The sequence below is a fragment of the Molothrus ater genome, chromosome 14 (assembly GCF_012460135.2).
Source record: "Molothrus ater isolate BHLD 08-10-18 breed brown headed cowbird chromosome 14, BPBGC_Mater_1.1, whole genome shotgun sequence".
Lineage (NCBI taxonomy): Eukaryota > Metazoa > Chordata > Aves > Passeriformes > Icteridae > Molothrus > Molothrus ater.
This window is the reverse complement of record NC_050491.2, coordinates 14,587,548-14,607,637: the sequence shown is the minus strand read 5'-3', so window position 1 is coordinate 14,607,637 and position 20,090 is coordinate 14,587,548. Positions and strand designations below refer to the sequence as shown.

Sequence of the window (20,090 nt, the reverse complement as noted above, 5' to 3'; positions counted from 1 at the left end):
TCGGATTTTACGGTAATTTTTTGCGATTTTACGGCAAATTTTTTTAGGGCAATTTTCCCGATTTTTTCTGGCAATTTTTTTTCAGCAATTTTTTGCGATTTTACGGCACTTTTTTTTTACAGCAATTTTTGCGATTTTACGGCACTTTTTTTTTACAGCAATTTTTGCGATTTTACGGCTTTTTTTTTTACAGCAATTTTTTGCGATTTTACGGCTTTTTTTTTTACAGCAATTTTTTGCGATTTTACGGCATTTTTTTACGGCAATTTTTTTGCGATTTTACGGCTTTTTTTTTTACGGCAATTTTTTGCGATTTTACGGCATTTTTTTTACGGCAATTTTCCCGATTTTACGGCATTTTTTTTTAGGGCAATTTTTTGCGATTTTACGGGAATTTTTTTAGGGCAATTTTCCCGATTTTTTTCGGCAATTTATTTTACAGCAATTTATGCCATTTTACGGCATTTTTTTTAACAGCAATTTTTTGCGATTTTACGGCATTTTTTTTAGGGCAATTTTTTGCGATTATACGGCAATTTTTTTTAGGGCAATTTTCCCGATTTTACGGCAATTTTTTTAAGGGCAATTTTCCGGATTTTTTCGGCAATTTTTTTTACAGCAATTTATGCCATTTTACGGCACTTTTTTTTACAGCAATTTTTTGCGATTTTACGGCATTTTTTTACGGCAATTTTTTGCGATTTTACGGCATTTTTTTACAGCAATTTTTTGCGATTTTACGGCATTTTTTTTTACGGCAATTTTCCCGATTTTACTGCAATTTTTTTTAGGGCAATTTTCCCGATTTTTTTCGGCAATTTTTTTTTACAGCAATTTATGCCATTTTACGGCATTTTTTTTACAGCAATTTTTTGCGATTATACGGCGGTTTTTTTTACGGCAATTTTCCTGGTTTTACGGAATTTTTTCTTTAGGGCAAGTTTCGCGATTTTATGGCATTTTTTTTCCGGCTATTTTCACGTTTTTACGGTATTTTTTAACGGCAATTTTTCGCGATTTTACGGCTTTTTTTTAGGGCAGTTTTTTGGAATTTAACTGCATTTTTTTAAGGGCAATTTTCCCGATTTTACGGCATTTTTGCTTTACAGCAATTTCTGCGAGTTTCTTGCAGTTTTGCTTTCCGGCACCTTTTACGACACTTTTACAACAGTTGCGCTTTTACGGCAATTTTACAACAGTCGTGCTTTATGACACATTACACATTTACACTCTCACATTACACATTACATTACAGTTTTACATACCACATTACAGTTTCACATTACAGTTTCACATTACAGCACTTACTTTTACAGCACTTTACGGTTTGGCGTTTTTTTAAATTTATTTATTTTATTATTTATTATTATTATTGTATTTTATTATTATATTATTATTTATTTTTATTGTATTTATACAGTTTTCAATTTTTTTTAATTAAAGTAAATAATAACTTTAAATTTAAAAAAAAACAATACAGTAAAATAAAATAAATGCTTAAAAAATAGAAAAACTATAAAGTTATTTCATTTGGTTCTGCCCAAAACGACTTAAGCCAGTGATTGTGGTGGTGTTTGAGGGTCCCCAGAACGACGGAAGAGACGAGAATCTTGACTCCACCTACCAAAAGGCTGATTTATTATTTTATGATCTCTATTATATTAAAAGAAAATTATAGATTAGAACTATACTAAAAGAGCAAGGAGACATCAGAGAGCTGGAAAGGAATGAATAATGAATACCTGGGACTGCTCACAGCCCCAACCCAGCTGGACCATGATTGGTCATGAAGTAGAAACAGTGCACAGGAAACCAATCCAAGATGGCCCTGTTGCTAAACCATCTCCAGCCCACACTCCACAGCCAGAAGGTTGTTATTGGTTTCATTTCTGTTTTTAGGCTTCTCAGGAGAAATATCCCAGCAAAATTACTTTCATCAAGCACGGCAGTGGCAGGTGATGGCACAGGCAGCATCAGCGGGCCAAGGTCACTGTGTCCTCCCTGCCAGCCCAGGTGTGACAGCAAGGAGGAGAGAGTTCACCCTTTGTTCACCCTGCAATACAGAGCAATACAACACAAAACACATATTAACACAAGATGATAACCTTTTTGGGTTTTTATTACATGTTGATTTATTGTTACAGGAAACCTATAACAACAAAATCACACAAAAAAAACAACACTCATCTACCATTAGCACCCCCTCTTATTACACACAAACTCACCATCACTCTCATCACAACTGCTAGATTACACCCCAGCAATCATTGATCCTCGGAAACATGGCTCCCGGGAGCCTCCAAAAAATCCTCCTGCCTGACGAAAACCCTGGTCCCTGGACAGTCCACACTTTGGCAACAAATGCCACCTCGCAGACCGACTGGGACAGAGGGAAAAAAAAACCCAGCCAGGGGGTTGGGGGGGGGGGGGGGGGGAACCACCCCAGACATAAACCACAAACAAAAAAAACACCTTCACAAAAAAAAAAAACCAAAGAATGAAAGCCAAGAGAATTTAAAAATCCCAAAATCACAAACCCTGCCCCCCCCCACAAAAAACATAGTTGTAAGCAAAGAAACTAAATAAGGAAAGGTTAGATATTAAATATATATATAAAAAAGGAAATTTATTGCAGAGTAGTATCAGGTCTCCCAAGCACAGAGGAATTGTTTGAAATAGACTCAGGAATACATTCTCTTAATACCTCAGAATTTTATCCAAGTGCATCTCTACGCTGTGAAGTTTCACAAATTCATTACCCCTTCAGAAATATGCTAGAATCACACAAGTAAAAACTAACTCAACATATCATCATTACCATCTTTAGCATTCTTTCTCCTTAAAAAAATACACTTAGAACCATGAGGTTAAATAAACATCTTTAAAAAATCTAAACAAACCAACAGGTATCAGACTGATGCAGCCAACCCCTTAGTGTTAAGCTCCCACAGCCCTAAGCTAAGAGTGACATCCAGTGGAAATAGAGTTTACATCCTCTTGATGGCTGCAGCTCAGATTAAACCATATCACATCTGTGTTATAAATATTCAGAAAGATATGTCTGTCTTGCATTATACACATCACTGGGAAGGCAAAGGTGTGCAAGAATGAAAAGTAGTCTTGGATTTCCACAGAGATGACAGTTGTGCCACATATTGATTCATTTGGCCAAAGAGAGAAAATTCTTCATCAATGGTTTACCAAACAAATTATCTGCCTCAGAGTTCACTGACAAACCAGGGAGATTTTGCAAAGAAAAAAAAATTAAATAATAACAGCAACCCTCCCCATGCTTCTGGTGCTACATTTACATAGGTATTTATTGTCATTGATAATGAAGCTATCTTTGGTAATCCTGTATCAAATTTCCTAATGGCAATAAATATTATGAGGTAAGAGAGATAATGATGGAAGCTGCTATGTTTTGAGCAAATGGAGCTGAACTGAGTAAAGGCTGACAAACTGGTTTTGTTTTTTTTTTTAAAGCAAGAGGGGAAAGAACAGGCTATCAGAAAGGAAGCCTACTTTTGGAAATCCATATCTTCTTTAATGGAGAGTTCTTTCACCAGACAGCAAGTAATTTTATTTTTGTTGCATTGTCTGCAAGTTTCTTCCATTTCCAATTTCCCTTTTCAGATGCAATTAAAAAAAGTCCAATATTCAACAGACAGCAAACTAATTGCTTGATAATGTCCTTAAAGTGCCTGGTTTTAAGTGGAATTTTAATGAGTTTTTCTGAGTATAACTTATTATTTGCTGTTCATACACATATACATGAACAGAGTATTTTTGATTAAATGAAACTTCATCATTACTGTTATTCCAAGCTGCATTCTTTGCACAGAGTTATACCACAGGAGAAGCCTATATATGAATACATTCACATAAACTTGTGCTCTGGCTTGACAAGCTTGTCCGGTGGCACGGTTTGAAACAGGGGATCCATATTCAAGTTCATGCCCTGCATGCCTCCAGGTAATGCAGGATAAAGTGCTCTGAATCAAGAAGAGCAGAGATTTAAATCTAGACCTCCCACATTTTGTGCTACTGCTCGGTGCATGATACACATATTGGTGATAGTCACACACATAATTCCCAAAATCAACAGCTGAAATTCTGACTTGGACAATCCAATTTCAGGAGAACAGCCAAAACATTTCATACTATTCTGGCATAAAAGAGGGAAACAACTTGAAACATCAGGAATTCCTTAAAAATAGATGTAGAAAGCACAGATTTGCACTACAGCTTGAATTAGATTTGCATTACACTTGCATAGTGCTTTACTATGGAAACCAAAAATTGTTTTCTGCATGAAGGAGGTAAGGAAGCCAAACTCCTAATTTTTTTAGCCTTTTAGTCAATTGACAAGGTGAAGATAGGTTTGTTTTGCTTTTGATGTAGTTTTTGTTTTTTAAAATACAAGCAATGTTTATTTTACAGCTCTTAATTTCAATATACGCAACTCCTAGAGTACAAAGATTGAGGGGAGAGAATACTACCTATAAAATTTACAAAGGACAGAGAGGAGAAGGGAGCATTCTAAGTTGTCCTACAAGCCTGGGATTTAGTGGATCAACAATTAATATCTTGAAATATTGCCTTCTTTCACAGGCCCATAAAACCAATGCTGATATGTGCTATGACATGGCATAAACTTAGACATAACTACTTGTACACCCGAGTTTCTGCTTGAGCATTTATACATCTTCCAAACTGCATTGTCAAACGAACTGCATACATCTCCATTTCAACAACTAGAAAACTACTTTTCAAAATGTTTTAAATAGGTTGCAAAAAACTGCCTTTAACTGTGAGCATGTCACTCAGCTATAGTGGAACTCCAGGATATAATACAAAACCAAAGTACAGATAATAATTGACTTCTTCTCACTTGGTCTTAATTTGGATTAATTCGCTCTTATTTTGCTTTTCTCATTAACAAGTGTATGTCATGTTATATGATATCTGCCACCTGAGATGTTGATGTACAAACATAAAAAGATCTGAAATTTACTTAGAATATCTATAAGAAAGTGTCTTTTTCCCATTTGTTTCCCACATGCTAAAATGAAGGTACTTACATGCCAAAAAAAGCCACATTAACAAAAATTAGTAAAAAGCGAAGTTACTTCTTTATCCAAAAGATAGACAAAACAAGATAAAAATATACTTTTTAGAAGTGGATTATCTTACAGGTTTTAAATATACTTTTTAGAAGTGGATTATCTTACAGGTTTTCAGGAAGAAGATAGCAACTTTAGGAATCCAGGGCCAGCAAAACACAGAGTATCTCCAAGTAAAAGAGCATTCAGCTTTACCTTTTGGCCAGACATTAACCTCCTTGTATTTTCAAACAATGAAGAAGCCAGAAATGGCATTCAGCCACTGTCCTTCATATCCTCACCTCTTCAAAGCTCTCTATTGTCATTATTTACAAAATTATTTGGGGGGTGGGGGGGGGGGGTGATTTAATCATATTGAGATAAAAGCGAGATATCTTGAGACATACCTACCATTATGTCTCACTGATGTCTCACACTCTGCTAAACCCATTGGCAAAAGTCCCTAATAAATCAGTGTATTGGGTCTGACCGAGGTAAAATAGCTTTTATGTGCTAGTCTGTGCTTCATTGTAGAGCCTCTTGCCACATTAAACCAAAAGGAAATCATTCCCCCAAGACTGGGAAACTGAGGACACCAAAAGAGAGTTTCCATGAGTTAAGAGTACAATAGCACAGCAGAACCCAAATATTGTAAGGTCATGGAGCAGATACTCCTGGAAACTGTGCTGAGGCACATGGGAAATAAGGAGGTGACTGGTGACAGTCAACATAGTCACACCAAGGGCAAGAAAGCTAAAAAAGAAATTTCTCACACCTTTAGGTGGCTAACAGGAAAGCAAAGCAATTTTAAGAGTCAATTTATGATAAAAGTCAGCAGAACTCTTCCAAGTAGCAGTATATGCTATTACACTGCTGTGTCTTACTTCTCAGATGTCAAAGATTACTTTACCCTCAAAAGTTCACTGGACAAATGTGTGTACAGAATCTTTTATTTATTATTATCTTTTATATATATCTTCAGGATATAAAGCAATACAAATTCCACAGAATTTGTTATCTCATGGATAATGGTATTTCTCTGCCTTAATGGTGGAAAGGATTTTGAGGCTAACTTTTGGGAACATACAAATTAACCTCACACCTGACAACAGCACTACATGAAATGGAAACTGATCTGTTCTCTCTACCCCTCACAGTTGGTAGCTCCAACAAATGAAAATCTTGTTTGTGAAACACTTAGCAGAGAATTTTACTCCTTGCAAAAACAGCAGCACTTGACATGAGACCATGAACAGACCTCCTAGAGAGGCAACGTGACAGGAAGTTAATTTAAAAACTGCCCCAATTATGTGTTCTTACCTCAGGTAATTAGATAATTGCCTGAGTAGTAAACATGTCCTAGAGAGTAATCAAACAATTGGAGTAACAAGGAGACAAATACTGTCACTGTTAAATGGAAAGTTAATTTAAAATCAGCTGCTCTATCAGCAAAACCTGTTTTGAAATGGTGTGTGATACTATTAAATGAAATACAAATATTTGGCATTAAACATGCTCAAACTGTTCATACTGCACAATAACATTCTTAATAAATAACTAAATAAACTTGAGTCAAGCTCAGTCTGGTGCCTCTGAGAAACTAAAGCCTCATTACCAATATCATTATCTAAAACTAATTAGTAGTTGGTGATTGTAGCCTGCTGGCACTAGGAAGCTGATTAACATTCCTCAGAAACAAACAGGGCTGGGTTGGGGGAGGAGAGGGCTAGTTCCCTTTTGCTTCAGACTCAAAGAACAGAAAAGGAATCAAATATTTCATACCTGTGAACATTGCAGCTCAGTTTCTTCCATTTATCTGTATAATGGGCTGGTATTTGATGTGCTTGAGGCATTTTCATTGCTTGACATATGTTGAGTTCAGAATTTTTCGCCTGGTTGGATGACAGAAATAGAAATCTTGAAGTGCAATTAAATATTTTATTACCATTGTTTAATTAATACTGGATTAACTTGTCAAAGCAGACTTCACTGGCATGCTAGAACAGCATTTTCTTTATTGTTTATGAATGTAATCTATGCCTAAATGCTGTGATGATTAGTGTAATTACTTTTAATAGTACTGGATGCATTCAAGGCAGAGGGATGGACTAATTACTGAGTATTCCACAGAAAACAGTTCTTTTAATTTCCCTAATAATTTGCTGTGTGACCCTTTTCATTCGTTTTAAATTGAAGAATGAATCCATTTAAAAGTCCTAAACTGAAGTTCAGGTCAAACTTCAATTCCATACCAGAAGAAAGCCCTGCATTGTGTCATAAGTCCAAGTTTCTAATTCAGTGGACATATTAAGAAGCAAGATCTGCAAGTAAACTTTTAACAAATGAGATGTGTGTATTGGAAAATTTTCTTTCTGCTACTATCCAGCCGCCTTGTAAACCTGTGTTGTTATAAATAATCCATGTCCAATGTAAGCCCCTGAGACAGTAAAAGCTCAAATGAGCAAGGGGTGAAGCTTCACTTGTATCTGCTGGTTTCCACAGGGTGAGATACACATTCCTGTACAGATAGATGAATATGCACAGACTCAGATCAAGTATGGAGAGAAGACAGACCTGTTGACTCTGCTGAAAACAAAGCAGGGTTATTTTTCTATCCTAGTTTTGGTTAATATTGTGAAGCACTACACTGAGAGCTAAGACAAGACAGTGCACTGCTGACCTCCAGTGAACCAGGTACTCAGCACCATGACCAAAATCCTCAAGGCTGCTTCTTCAGTTTCAATATCTTCCTTTGGCTGGGAGATTATCCCCTCCAACTTAATGAGCTGGCAGAAGACTAACACTCGTGCAGCCCTAAGTACACAAAAATATACTACATCAGCATTATAAAGAACACTAAGTTTTGACAGAAAAAGAAAAGTTATTAAAAGTAATATGACACAAAGAAAAAGCAGGATGCTGTACACAAAAGTCTTTCTGTCATAGCCTAAATACAAGTAGTAGACACTTTATTTAAAGTAATTTATTCATAAGATTAATCGCAATGCTCACATAATGCGTGCATCATTCAAAATGTGCCTTGGTGCAAGAAATACACAACTAGGACAAAATGCTTCTACAAACTAGTGAGCAGTACCAGTAAGACTAAGATGAACAAATTGAAAATGCTCAAGTTTTGGTATTTTTCAGTGACTTTTTTTTAAACCATAGTTGCTCAGCTGCTGAGTACATGTGAACATGCAGAAAGATCCAGAAAATCAGATTGAGAGTTGAAGAGAATACAAAAACCTGCAGGGAATTAATTCTTACATTTTCCATTCCCTAATCAAAATCTCACAGAAGCATTCATTAAATTAAGGAAGTATCCTGATGTAAAAATATTGCAGTGATTAATAAATAAATCTCTATTTCTTTTAGTCCAAAAGAAAGAAATAATTTTCAGCACTAAGGCTGCTCTTAAAGATAGGTACATGTGAGGAAAATATGTCTAAAAAGGGGGAGGGGAAAATCTGTGCCTTTTTCCAAGCTGTTTTGATTATTAACAACTCAGTTTCAAGATAAATTCCATATGGGTAAGATACACAGCATGTTTACATTTGACGATTACAGCTGCACTTAGGTAATTTTACAGATGTAGGTATAGATAAGCACAGGATCAGCATGGATACAGCAAACTGCTTCATACAGAGATGGAGATTTCTGATTTAGTTGCCTAGCAATAAGATCTGACTCCTGGAAGCTAACAAATACTGATTAGAAAACAGAATAGAATTATTTAATATATCACATGCATTATACAAAAAGGAGCATAAGGCTATTAAAGAAATGAAAACATTAGGCCAGAAAAAAATAAATTCTATTCAGTGAAATTTATCCAGGAAATATGTGATACAAAGAAACTGCAATATTTAGATTAAAGAAAGCCTCAGCCTGTTCATTCTGTCAATACTTTTCATCATTCTTCCTTTAGCAGAAAGTCCAATTCCATCTTGGCTAATGGATCTGACTTTTGAATTGCTGTGTTTAATTTTGTCCAGTCTTCTCAATAGTGCTTTAAAACAGGAGACAGAGAGAGAGATATTTTTAAAAATTGAATAGGATGAACATTATGGCATTTCTCTTCTTGGGAAACACAGCATGGTACTAATGGGAAGTCTGATGAAATTTACTACACTGGCGGAGAGAATGAAGTCCACATTTCTGTTTTACTTTTTACAAAGAGCTTTCAAACTGCCCTGATGCCTTTTAGCATATTTATAAGGTCTCTCTCAGTTCCTCCAGGAATACAAATATTTTTCTTTCAGTACTTTAGCAGTAGAACAGGAAGATCACAAGCCAAGGATAGGCAGCCTACCACAAGTCCAGACAGACGAGGAGTACCCACATCTTGGATCAGTACTAGCATTGGTCTTTCCCCCTTTAGTCTAAATTTAAATAGATAAGTCAACAATAAAACTGGGGAAACAGAGGCCACTGGATAGTATTCCAGCATTATAAGCAGCATGGATTTGTAATGCACTACTCAGGCATTATTTAAACCTGAAGAAAGAACATGATTCCTATTTCTGCTATTTCCAACCCTTCTTTAAAACATTCTCCTTTAAAAAGCCTTTAAAACAGTACTTCCTAAATCTGTTCCTGCTGGAGCTGTCACTTAACAGTATTACATCTGCTTGGGACAGAAAGTCAAAATATTTCTCTTGTGTCCTGTTACATCAGCATAAATCTGGAGTAACTCCCCAGACTTCCTGTGTGACGCAATCGCCCAGGGTTTGCCTACACAAAGAAGTAAACATGAAGGAAAACTCAATCTCAGCCCAGCAGCAACCCTGGCTCACTTCTGGTGGAAACATTCTTATCAGACAGAAAATAAAAGCAGCTTTTCCCATTCTGAATGTGAGTTAAACTACTCTGAACAAAGAGAATCCTAGTAAAATCCAAAGGTATAATCACATTCCATAATGAAGTGCTTTACAAAAATAAAGTATTTATTTTTTTAAAAAATAATCTTTCAGAAGCAGCATGTCTTTCATCTAGTCAGAAATATGCTTCTTTTCAAACTTTGCCTAATTCAGTTTAGAGGTACTTTTAGATACTGGACACAGCTTTGCATTTTGGCATGTGGTCTCCACAATGTGACCCTTTTTCAGTTGGTCCTCCACTAGCTCCTAAAGCGCCTTTATTTTTTGTTTACTGAGCAGTCACTGTTTCACCTCAACTGGTTTGTCTGTTTTCCACTTCAGTTTTTGGGTGAGGCGCTGTTGTTCAATGGCCGCTGTACAAAAATCCTGTGGGGAGTCTGGAATATCGATTGTGACACCCCACTGGGCCATTGAATCTCTCCCTAACAAAGGTTCCCAATAATGTAACACAAATGGACAGATATTTGCCAATTGTCTGTTTGGTTCTTCAATTTGGATGATGTTCTTGGATTGTCTCGCCAATTGCAGGCCTCCTACACCTTGAATGTGACCAGCAACGTTTTGCAAAGGCCAATGTGCAGGCCAGTCTTGTGCTGGGATCACTGTGCAGTCTGCACCCGTGTCTACAAGCATCTCAATGCTTTTTGACTGCCCACTCCCACGGATATTACACCATAATTTGGGTTTGTCTTTCCCAATAACTTGGACCTGGGCGACTGTGGGCCCTTGTTTTTCCGTGCCTTTAGGCAAAAACAGCACAGGGACAGCTTGTGCAACAATTTGTCCTTTAGGAAGAAACAGGGCTGGGTGGAAACAGTGCAGCCCGAGAAGGAATTGCTCAGGATCTGGTGTTGTCATTCCTGGAGCAATTTCAATCTCATGTGGTGTGTGTTTGGTGTCCCCGATGACGACGTACTTACAACAAATTCGGTGCCAAGTGCCCTTCTGATCTGGGTTGACAGAGACAAAATGCCAGTCCGTGTCTGTGACAGTTTCAGATGGAGTGATTCTGTCAGCTGCAACCTGTAAGGCTCATTGACAGAAGACATGGTTAACATACGTTCACCTAAATCATAACAAAGGTTATTTTGTTTAACTCTCAACAGTGGACCAGCAGATGTAGTCTTTGAAGCATCTGCTTCACTTACAGAAATAGTAACAGAAATAGTAACATTACCATGGGCTTGGAACAGGAGCGAATGACAAAGTGGGACCCTGTATTGGGTCTACAGCTTCCTGCGCTGTATCCCTTGAATGGGAAATATTTGAGATAACAGACACAGGTTTGGGGACGTGCAGTGGGTGTGTCCCTACCGTGGGAACAGGGGGAGGGGACACCTGGTGACGTCACATCGGCAGACGCCCCCCTGGGAGGAGTAGAGGGGCGGAGCTGAGGGTACAGCAGGTAAGGGAGGGGGAGGGAAGGTGTCACGAGGAACAGGAGGGGAGGGGGATGGGAAAGGAATTTTGGGATGCTTAGGGGCATCTTGGGAAGAAGATGACCAGGTTTGAGAGGGTGCCACGTGGCATCCTCCATCTTGGGTACCCCCTAGGGACTGGGGGCCGTTTTGGGCATCACTGCTCTCTGAAAGGCTAACACGTGCTCTGGGAGACACAGGGTTTTGGAGAATATTCCACGCGGTCTGGCCAGGGCCTTGTGGACAAGGGAACTCAGGCATTTTAAAGAGCTCAGGGGGTCGATTTCCCAGCACATAATCAGAATTTGCTCTCTTTAAAATACCAAGTTTTGGGGTAAGAGGTTTAGGGCTGGAAGGGGGAGACACAGGGAGAGCAGAGGTACATGGCTTGATAATTGGCTTTTTCTCCAATCCCCTTTGTACGAATTTGTAAACTCCAGAACACAAATTTAGCTGAAGTATTCCCAGACTGGGAATTCATGCCCTACTTTATCCCAAAATTGAATATTGTGGACTTCCTCAGGAGAAGTTTGTGGGAAGTGTAGAAAAAGCCACCTTATAAACTGTTTCAATTTTCCTTTAGAGAACTTTACATTTGCACTGACTAAAATTCCAACAATATGATAATACACTCCTTTTTGTGCTGTGCTCAACTTCGAGCCCATATTAGATGTAAATGATACAGAAAAAAAATCCCGCCGACCGATTCCAAAGCCGAAATCAGCTACCGATTTCTAAAAAGACCACGGTTAAAAAGCGATAAGCATCAGACGAAAGCTTTCACAATGCAGCTGTATATACTGCTTTTAAAATTGCCGCGGCAGCAGCAGCAGGGAATGGGGACCCGCCCCGGCCGCGTGGAGAGACAGACAAAGCCTTCCCCGCCCGCGAACGCAGCCCCGCCGCGCCACGTGGAGAGAGCAGCCCCCGGGCACCGCGCGGCAAAGCGAAACCGGGGCCCCCCTGCGCCGCGTGTAGGGAGCAGCGCCCCCCGCCCCGAGAGCGAGCAGAAACCCCCCCACACCGAGAGCAGCTCCACCCGCGCACCGAGAGAGAGCAGCGCCCCGCGCCCGCCCCGCGCACCGAGAGCAGAAACCGCAACCGCCCCGCGCACCGAGAGCAGCGCCCCGCGCACCGAGAGAGAGCAGCGCCCCCCGCCCGCCCCGCGCACCGAGAGAGCAGAAACCCCCCCCGCCCCGCGCACCGAGAGAGAGCAGCGCCCCCCCCGCCCCGCGCACCGAGAGAGAGCAGCGCCCCGCGCCCGCCCCGCGCACCGAGAGAGAGCAGAAACCGCGCCCGCCCCGCGCACCGAGAGAGAGCAGAAACCGCGCCCGCCCCGCGCACCGAGAGAGCAGCGCCCCCCGCCGCCCCGCGCACCGAGAGCTCTTCCCCCCCCCCCCCCCCGCAAAAAAAGCAAAAAGGAACAAGTCTCACAGCAGAGACGGAATTTGAGCTTCTGTTCCCCAAGGAGCAAAAAACCTCACCAAAATCGAAGCTGTTGCTGGCAAAATCAGGCAGGCTGGTCTCTTCACTTTGAATAGGGCCCCTCGGGCAGGAGGGGCTCCCCTATTCTCCCCTGGAAAATTCGCTCACCAGAAAGGAGCTGCATTTTCCAGAGCCGCAGAGCGTTCCCCGAGGCTTCTTGTGGGAGCAGTCCCAAAGTTTCTCTGGAGAGCTATGCATCCACAGCATAGCTGCCTTAAAGCTTTTCCAAGGTTCTGAGATTCCTATTGGGGTTGCAATTTTGTGCAGTCACAGGTTTGGATGCCAATATAAGGAATATTAATCCAAATATTTCCGCGTGGGACGAGCCCGACCAGTCTGACCCATGCTTCTGAACCAGAGGCAGCAGACAGACCGCGTGCTCTCGTCTCCTTTTAAGCCCCGGGGACAGAGGGAGGGGAAGAGGGGAAGGGACAGGTAAGGGCCAACCAGGTGGGAGGAGGGGAAGGCTCAAGAGATAAAGACACTTGGACAGGCCAATGAGCCCGGACCTGAGGAGCGTGTTTTGAAATTCTGCCAACCACACGACGCCCTTGCTGCACTGTTAAGATTGATGGACAGCTCTTAGCAGGAGGGCAAAGGGGAGAGCAGAGGTTGGCGCACCTGAGGAGTTGGGATAGGTGAAACAGGAAATGGCATCACACGCAACAGAATACAAACACCCTGATTTGGCATTTTGGGACATACACGGAGGAAATATCACTGACAAATGAAAAACTAAGTTAAAGCAGGTTGGGACACTTAACATCTTTCTTTAGGCTTGCATCAGGTGCTTGCACCAGCTCTGTGGGAGAAAAAGCCAGCAGGGAACAGGACTTCCAAATTCATTCATGGGACTTTCCTTCCAGCCCACATAAGTGTTTCCTGTGATATGGATACAGGGAGGAGAGGGAGGCTCCTACATCCATATAAATTTGACTTTGCTCTGACTTTGAATCAAAGTCAGGTGACATTTAAGTATCAAAGACATGAACTTCACAACTCACCTTAGAGGAACATTCATTTCCAAGCTTGTTTGTGACCAATATATTATGACATTGTGGCTGTCAAAATAAAGAGCCAAATTTCTGAGCTGTGTCATTGAAATGTAATTCCAGAGGGGCAGTTTTGTGCTGTTCTGTGCAACCCTGAAGAGCAGTGCAAAATAAAACACCCCAGAATCAGGAGCATCCTGTGACAACTTAACGAAACATAGGCAACCAAAACCTATATGTGACATATAAAACCTATGTGTGATATATTTTAAATTGCTGCTTCTAGTAGAGCGTTACAGAACATCAATTAATAAGCAGTTTAGCTCATTGGATGACCCAAAATGACTTTTGACAGTGTATTTACCAGGGTCAAGTCTCTCTTGTATACTGAATTTACATAAGCAAGTGGTGGAAGGGAATGCAATGTTGTCCAATCCATGCCAGCTACTTCTGTGTTTGGCTGTGGAAAAGCTACAATTGCAAACAAAAAAAATCCCCTCAAAAAACCCCAAACCAAACCAACATAAACCATAAACAAACAAACAAACAAAAAACCTTCACAAAAAAAACCCCAAAGAATGAAAACCAAAAACATTTAAAAATCCCAAAATCACATGTGGTGAGTGGAGAAGGTGGCACAGAGGGGGCAAAGAGCCTGCACTGGTTTTCAGGATAAATCCAAGCCTCATGGAAGTGGGGATTCAAACCATCATTTTCTTTCCTGCCTCAGGAATGTGTGACAGCCCACAGCTCCATGTGCTGAGCTCCAGCCTGATCCCAGCCTGTGGAAGAGCTGCTCTCCCCCTCTTTCCTAAAACAAGGAAAGAAAAGAGGATTTAGTTTGTTGTCGAAGGTCAGTGTCTGGAATTCCTCCTCCCTCCTCCCTCCCAGGATGTTTTTGTGTAACACATTCTGACTCATGGAAGTCAAATGACTTGGCCTGGGAGCTGCCTCAGCACAAATTCTGGCTGCCGTGCCTGCCCCTTGTGCTGGGTGAGGGTTTTCCAGCTCCTGCAGGCACTGCTGGAGCTGTGGGGCTGCTCCTGCTCCCCCAGGCTGGTCCCAAACCCAGGGCAGGGCTGGGATGTGGCTCCAGCCAGGTTGGCTGATCCAGGTGCTGAATGCCTGCCTGTGTGTGGATGGGGAGCACCAGAGCTGCTGCTGGAATGTTCCACAGGGAGGATCAGAGGGAGCAGCTCTTGGTTTGTCCTCTTGGTTTGCCCCCTTGGTTTGTCCCTGTCTCTGAGGAGCTGGGATGGGAGTCCCCAGCCCATCCTCTTCCTCCAGACCTGGCTGCAGTCCAACCATCCCGGGTTATAACAGATTGAAACTGCTTCTCCAACACTGCTGATCGCCTGCCCGACAAAATCACAACAAAACTTTATTTTTGGTTCTGTTTTGCCTCAGAAAGTGAGAAACTTTGACAAAACTCACATGGAATGTGCTCTAAGTGGCTTCCAAATCCACTCAGCTGCCATTAAAGCCAGCTTTAAAAAGCTTTTAAATTTGCTTCCAAAGTGGAACCTGTTATTTTCAGAACAGTGGGAACACACTGTCATTTTTAGTTAATCCTGGGATTGCTGGCACTTTAAAAAGTGACTTCAGAGCTATTAATGAAATTACAAAACATCCTCTCCTGCATCACCACAGGGCAGATGGGGGGCACTGGGCTGTCTGCAGCAGGGAAAGTGGGAAAGCAGTCACTTGGATCCAGCAGATTTGGTCTGTGCCTGTTTTTCCTCATGAATCTTTATAGTAACGTGAATTTCTGACCGGCAAGGCCGCATCTCCTTGGCAACCCCGCTAGGCCGCGTCTCCATAGCAACACCGCTCTCCCGGCCGCCGTAGCCGCGCCCCTTTTTTCACATGACCGGAAACGATGGAGGCGGCCAAGATGGCGTCTCCCAAGAGCGCCCCTAAAGACGCGCAGGTACCGCGGGGCCCGGGGGGATCCGGGTGGGACCGAGGGGTACCGGGAGGCTGAGCGGTGCCTGTGTCCCCCCCGCAGGTGATGGCGCAGATCCTCAAGGACATGGGCATCACCGAGTACGAGCCGCGCGTCATCAACCAGATGCTGGAGTTCGCCTACAGTAAGCGGGGCCGGGCGGGAAGTGCGCGGGGAAGCCGCGGGTGGAGCAGGGAAGGGTTGTGTGGGGCAAGGAAGTGTTGGGTGGAGCGGGGAAGTGTTGTCTGGAGCAGAGAGTGCTCTGTGAGTCCGTGTTTCCGCGGGGGCTCCCCTGTCAGGCCTGGTGACCGCGGAGATCTTTTCCAGCTGAAATTTTGTGACTCTTTAATCACAGAATCACAAACACAGCATGGTTTGGGCAGGGGCACCTTCCTCTGTCCCAGGGAGCTCCAAGCCACGTCCAGCCTGGCCTTGGACACTTCCAGGGATGCAGGGGCAGCTACAGCTGCTTTGGGTCGCTGTGCCAGGGCCTGGCAGGGAAGAATTCCTTCCCGTTATCCCATCAGTGCTGCCCTCGGGCACTCTGAGCAGTACCCGCAGAGGTTTCAGTGCCAGCTGGGTGAGAGCAGGACGGGGCTGGGGAGTATTTGATGGAACCCAGAGCCCGTTTCCCCCAGGATACGTCACCACCATCCTGGAGGACGCCAAGATCTACTCGAGCCACGCCAAGAAGTCAAGCGTGGACGCGGATGACGTGCGGCTGGCGATCCAGTGCCGCACCGACCAGTCCTTCACATCGCCCCCGCCCCGCGACGTGAGCGCCGCCCGCGTGGCCGGGGACACGGGGATGGCACTGGGACATGGGGATGGGCAGGGACATGGGGCTGGCACCAGGACACGGGGATGTCACAGGGACACAGGGATGTGATTGGGACATGGGGATGTTACTGGGGCACATGGAAAGAGGGCAGAACATGGGGATGTCACCAGGACATGGGGATGTGGCCAGGACACAGGGTTGAGGCCTGGACACAGAGATGTCAGTGGGATACAGGGATGTGTCCAGGACATGGAAATGAGGCTGGGACACAGGGATGAGACCAGGACACAGGGGTATCACTGGGACACGGGGATGTCACTGGGACATGGGGATGTGGCCAGAACACTGGGATGTGTCCAGGACACAGGGATGAGGCTGGGACACAGGAATCTGACTGGACATGGGGATGTCACTGGGACACGGGGAAGAGGCAGGGACACGGGGATGTCACCAGGACACAGGAATGTGCCCAGACACAGGGATGTCAGTGGGACATGGGGATGAGGCAGGGACACAGGGATGTGACCAGACACTGGCATGTCAGTGGGACATGGGGATGTCAGTGGGGCACTGGCATGTCAGTAGGGCACAGGGATATCACCAGGACACGGGGATGTGCCCAGACCCGGGGCTGTGGCCGTGTCTCTGCAGTTCCTGCTGGACATTGCCCGCCAGAAGAACCAGACACCGCTGCCGCTGATCAAGCCGTACTCGGGCCCGCGGCTGCCGCCCGACAGGTACTGCCTGACTGCCCCCAACTACCGCCTGAAATCCCTGCAGAAGAAGGTAAGGATGGCTCAGGGATTGGGGATGCACCCCTGGGGGGGTGGGAGTGGTGTTAAATTGCAGTTTTCCACAGCTCTGAAAGGTGGGGGTGAATATTGGCCTGTGCGTGTCAGCTCGGAGGTCTCCGGGCTGGGTTTGCCATTTGTTGTTGGTTGGCTTAAAATGGAAATTTGGAAATGTGGGAAATTTTAAAATATGGGAACATTTCAGGTATTGGAATATCGTAGTGTGAAAGAAATACTGCAGAATCCCAGAATCATAGAGGCTGGTAAAGCTCTCCAGGATCATCAAATCCAGCCTGTGCCAGAGCACTGAGTGCCACATCCAGTCATTCCCTGGGCACCTCCAGGGATGGGGACTCCAGCAGCTCCCTGGGCAGCCCCTTCCAAAGCCTGCCCACCCTTTCCCTGAAGAAATTCCTCCTCATGTCCAGGAGGAACTGTCAGGTTTAATGTCAGGTTGTCAGAAGCACACGTCAGGCTTTGGTGTAGATATTAAAGAGTATTTGTTACTTCCACCTCAGTTGTTTCTACTTTAGAGGGAAAATATTTCCTTTGCTGTGAAGCCCTGAATGCCTCACTGTGGGGGGACTTTCCTGTTTATTCCCTCATTCCCTGATTCTCTCTCCACAGGTCTCCTCCACAGCAGGCAGGATCACAGTCCCTCGCCTGAGCGTGGGCGCCGTGAGCAGCAGGCCCAGTACTCCCACTTTGGGTAGGGAACAGCTCCACAGGGGATTCCCACCTTCATTTTAGGAAGGAAAAATAAAGAGGAATAATTTAAAACACTTTTCAGCCCCTGAGGGAATGTCAGGGACTGTGACATCATCAGAAAGTTAATTTCATAAATTAATATTTATTATTACAATAACATTTAAATGTAAATGCATTACAGATGTTCTGTATTTGTGATAAATTCTTTATTTAAGGGACTATTCAAGAACTTCACTAAAATTTAGGGTTATTTTCCTCAATGTCAGTATGATGCTGAATTACATAGCACTGGGGAAAGATCAATTTTTAAAAGGAACTTAAAATTTACAGCTATGCCCTAAAAATTAGTGTATGTTTATAGTCTGGAATTCTTTAGGGCTGGGGTGAATGTAGGAAAATGATCAAATGTGCAGCTCTGCCTCGAAATCTGATCCTTATGCCTGGTGTCCTTGTGTTCCTGTGCATTCCCACTGTGCCTAATAACAGATTCCACTTGGGAGGGAGTTGCAGGAGTGTTTCTGGATTTATTCTGATTTATTTTGGTGGTTTGTGTGGAACCCAGGTACCCCCTCAGCCCAGACCGTGTCGGTGTCAGCCAAGGTGGGAGCGCCGGTGTCGCTGGCAGGGCAGCGCTTCACTGTCCAGATCCCGTCCTCACAGCCTGCTGGGAAATCAGGTACTCCTGGGGCTGGAACAGGGATAACCACACAGCCACAGCCTGCTTGGGCTGCGAGGGAGAAGCTCATCCAGTCCCAGCCCCTGCTATGGACAGAGACAGCTTCCATGCTGCTCGAAGCTGGCCTGGAACACTTCCAGGGATGGGGCAGCCACAGCTGCTCTGGCCAAGCTGATGGGAAATTCTCCCCCTATCCCTCATTCCAGGAACTTCCAGTGTTAATTCCCATTCCCAGCGCAGCAGTGGCAGCCAGAACATCACCATCCTGGGCAGCTCCCTCCCACCCTGGCTCCTGTTTCCCTCTCCCCACAGCATTTCCCCATCCTCCCTCTTGGGATGAGCCTGGAATTAACCCAGGGATTGCTCCAAGCTTTCAGTGACGCTTTTCCATGATTCCCACAGCCACTCCCACCACTCCCACGGTGCAGAACGTCCTCATCAACCCATCCCTGATCGGCCCCAAGAACATCCTGATCACCACCAACATGGTCCCGCCCGGCGCCGCCGACCCCAACCCGCTCAAGAGGAAGCACGAGGACGACGACGACTACGACGCCTTGTGAGGGCCCTCAGCCCTTCCATGGCATCCAGGGAGCCCTTCCATGGGATTCAGGGGAGCTTTTCCTGTGGGATTCATGGAGCCCTTCCCAAGGGATTCAGGGATCCTGTCCCATGGGATTCAGGGGAGCTTTTCCTGTGGGATTCATGAAGCCCTTTTATGGGATTCACACGGACTCCAGGGGCTGGGAATGGGCAGAAAGGCCCCGTTTGGGCCTTGGGAGTGTGGAAATAAAGTGCTGAGTGTTTGTAACCTGGCCTTGGTGTCTTGTGCACACAGCTGGGGGAGGAGGCAGAGGGTTTTCCATACATTTTCTATTTTTAAATGTATTTTTATATATAATTTATATATAAACACATATATATAAATAGATTGGTTTTATATATGTGTGTTTCATATATATGTGTTATATATTTATCATATACACATACATGTAATTGCCTTCTACACTCAAAACTCTCCCACTTTTTAATATATATACATTTGTCTATACACTTACATAGATATTTATGTATTAATGTGCATATGTATGTGTGCACACATACATAAAATATATAGAATATAGTGTGTAGAGAGAATACACAGTAGTTAATTATGCATACAAACACTTCATATATAAATTGTATTTTATGAATTAGGTACACATTCGAAAATAAACAACATAATCCTATGCCATATGATGTAAAACATATGTATTTTCTATTATATATAATATTACTATATATAATATAGCATACACTGTTGTAT

At 43.5% G+C, this 20,090-nt stretch overlaps 1 protein-coding gene and 1 long non-coding RNA gene across 2 annotated transcripts; one reads left to right on the top strand and one right to left on the bottom strand.

Annotated features, from left to right (window-relative positions):
- Nucleotides 1–1,490: 1,490 nt before the first annotated feature.
- On the bottom strand, nucleotides 1,491–12,217 carry LOC118698719 (uncharacterized). The gene is made up of 4 exons (XR_004981938.2): nucleotides 10,909–12,217; nucleotides 7,786–7,919; nucleotides 6,888–6,997; nucleotides 1,491–2,053 (listed from the first exon to the last, which is right to left on the bottom strand). It is a non-coding gene; the product is annotated as an uncharacterized LOC118698719 (long non-coding RNA).
- A 3,520-nt stretch (nucleotides 12,218–15,737) lies between these two features.
- Nucleotides 15,738–19,595, top strand: TAF9B (TATA-box binding protein associated factor 9b). Its single transcript, XM_036402445.1, has 7 exons — nucleotides 15,738–15,813; nucleotides 15,892–15,973; nucleotides 16,467–16,603; nucleotides 17,261–17,395; nucleotides 18,028–18,109; nucleotides 18,671–18,784; nucleotides 19,187–19,595. Exons 1-7 carry the CDS (start codon nucleotides 15,763–15,765, stop codon nucleotides 19,345–19,347), a joined length of 762 nt encoding a protein of 253 aa, XP_036258338.1. The 5' UTR covers nucleotides 15,738–15,762; the 3' UTR covers nucleotides 19,348–19,595.
- Nucleotides 19,596–20,090: the final 495 nt, after the last annotated feature.

Excerpts from the sequence above, each read along its gene's own strand:
- TAF9B (XM_036402445.1), top strand. The coding sequence starts at position 15,763 with ATGGAGGCGGCCAAGATGGCGTCTCCCAAGAGCGCCCCTAAAGACGCG. Across the intron at positions 15,974-16,466 it reads GATGCTGGAGTTCGCCTACA|GATACGTCACCACCATCCTG; the intron begins GTAAGCGGGGCC and ends CGTTTCCCCCAG. Across the intron at positions 17,396-18,027 it reads TGAAATCCCTGCAGAAGAAG|GTCTCCTCCACAGCAGGCAG; the intron begins GTAAGGATGGCT and ends CTCTCTCCACAG.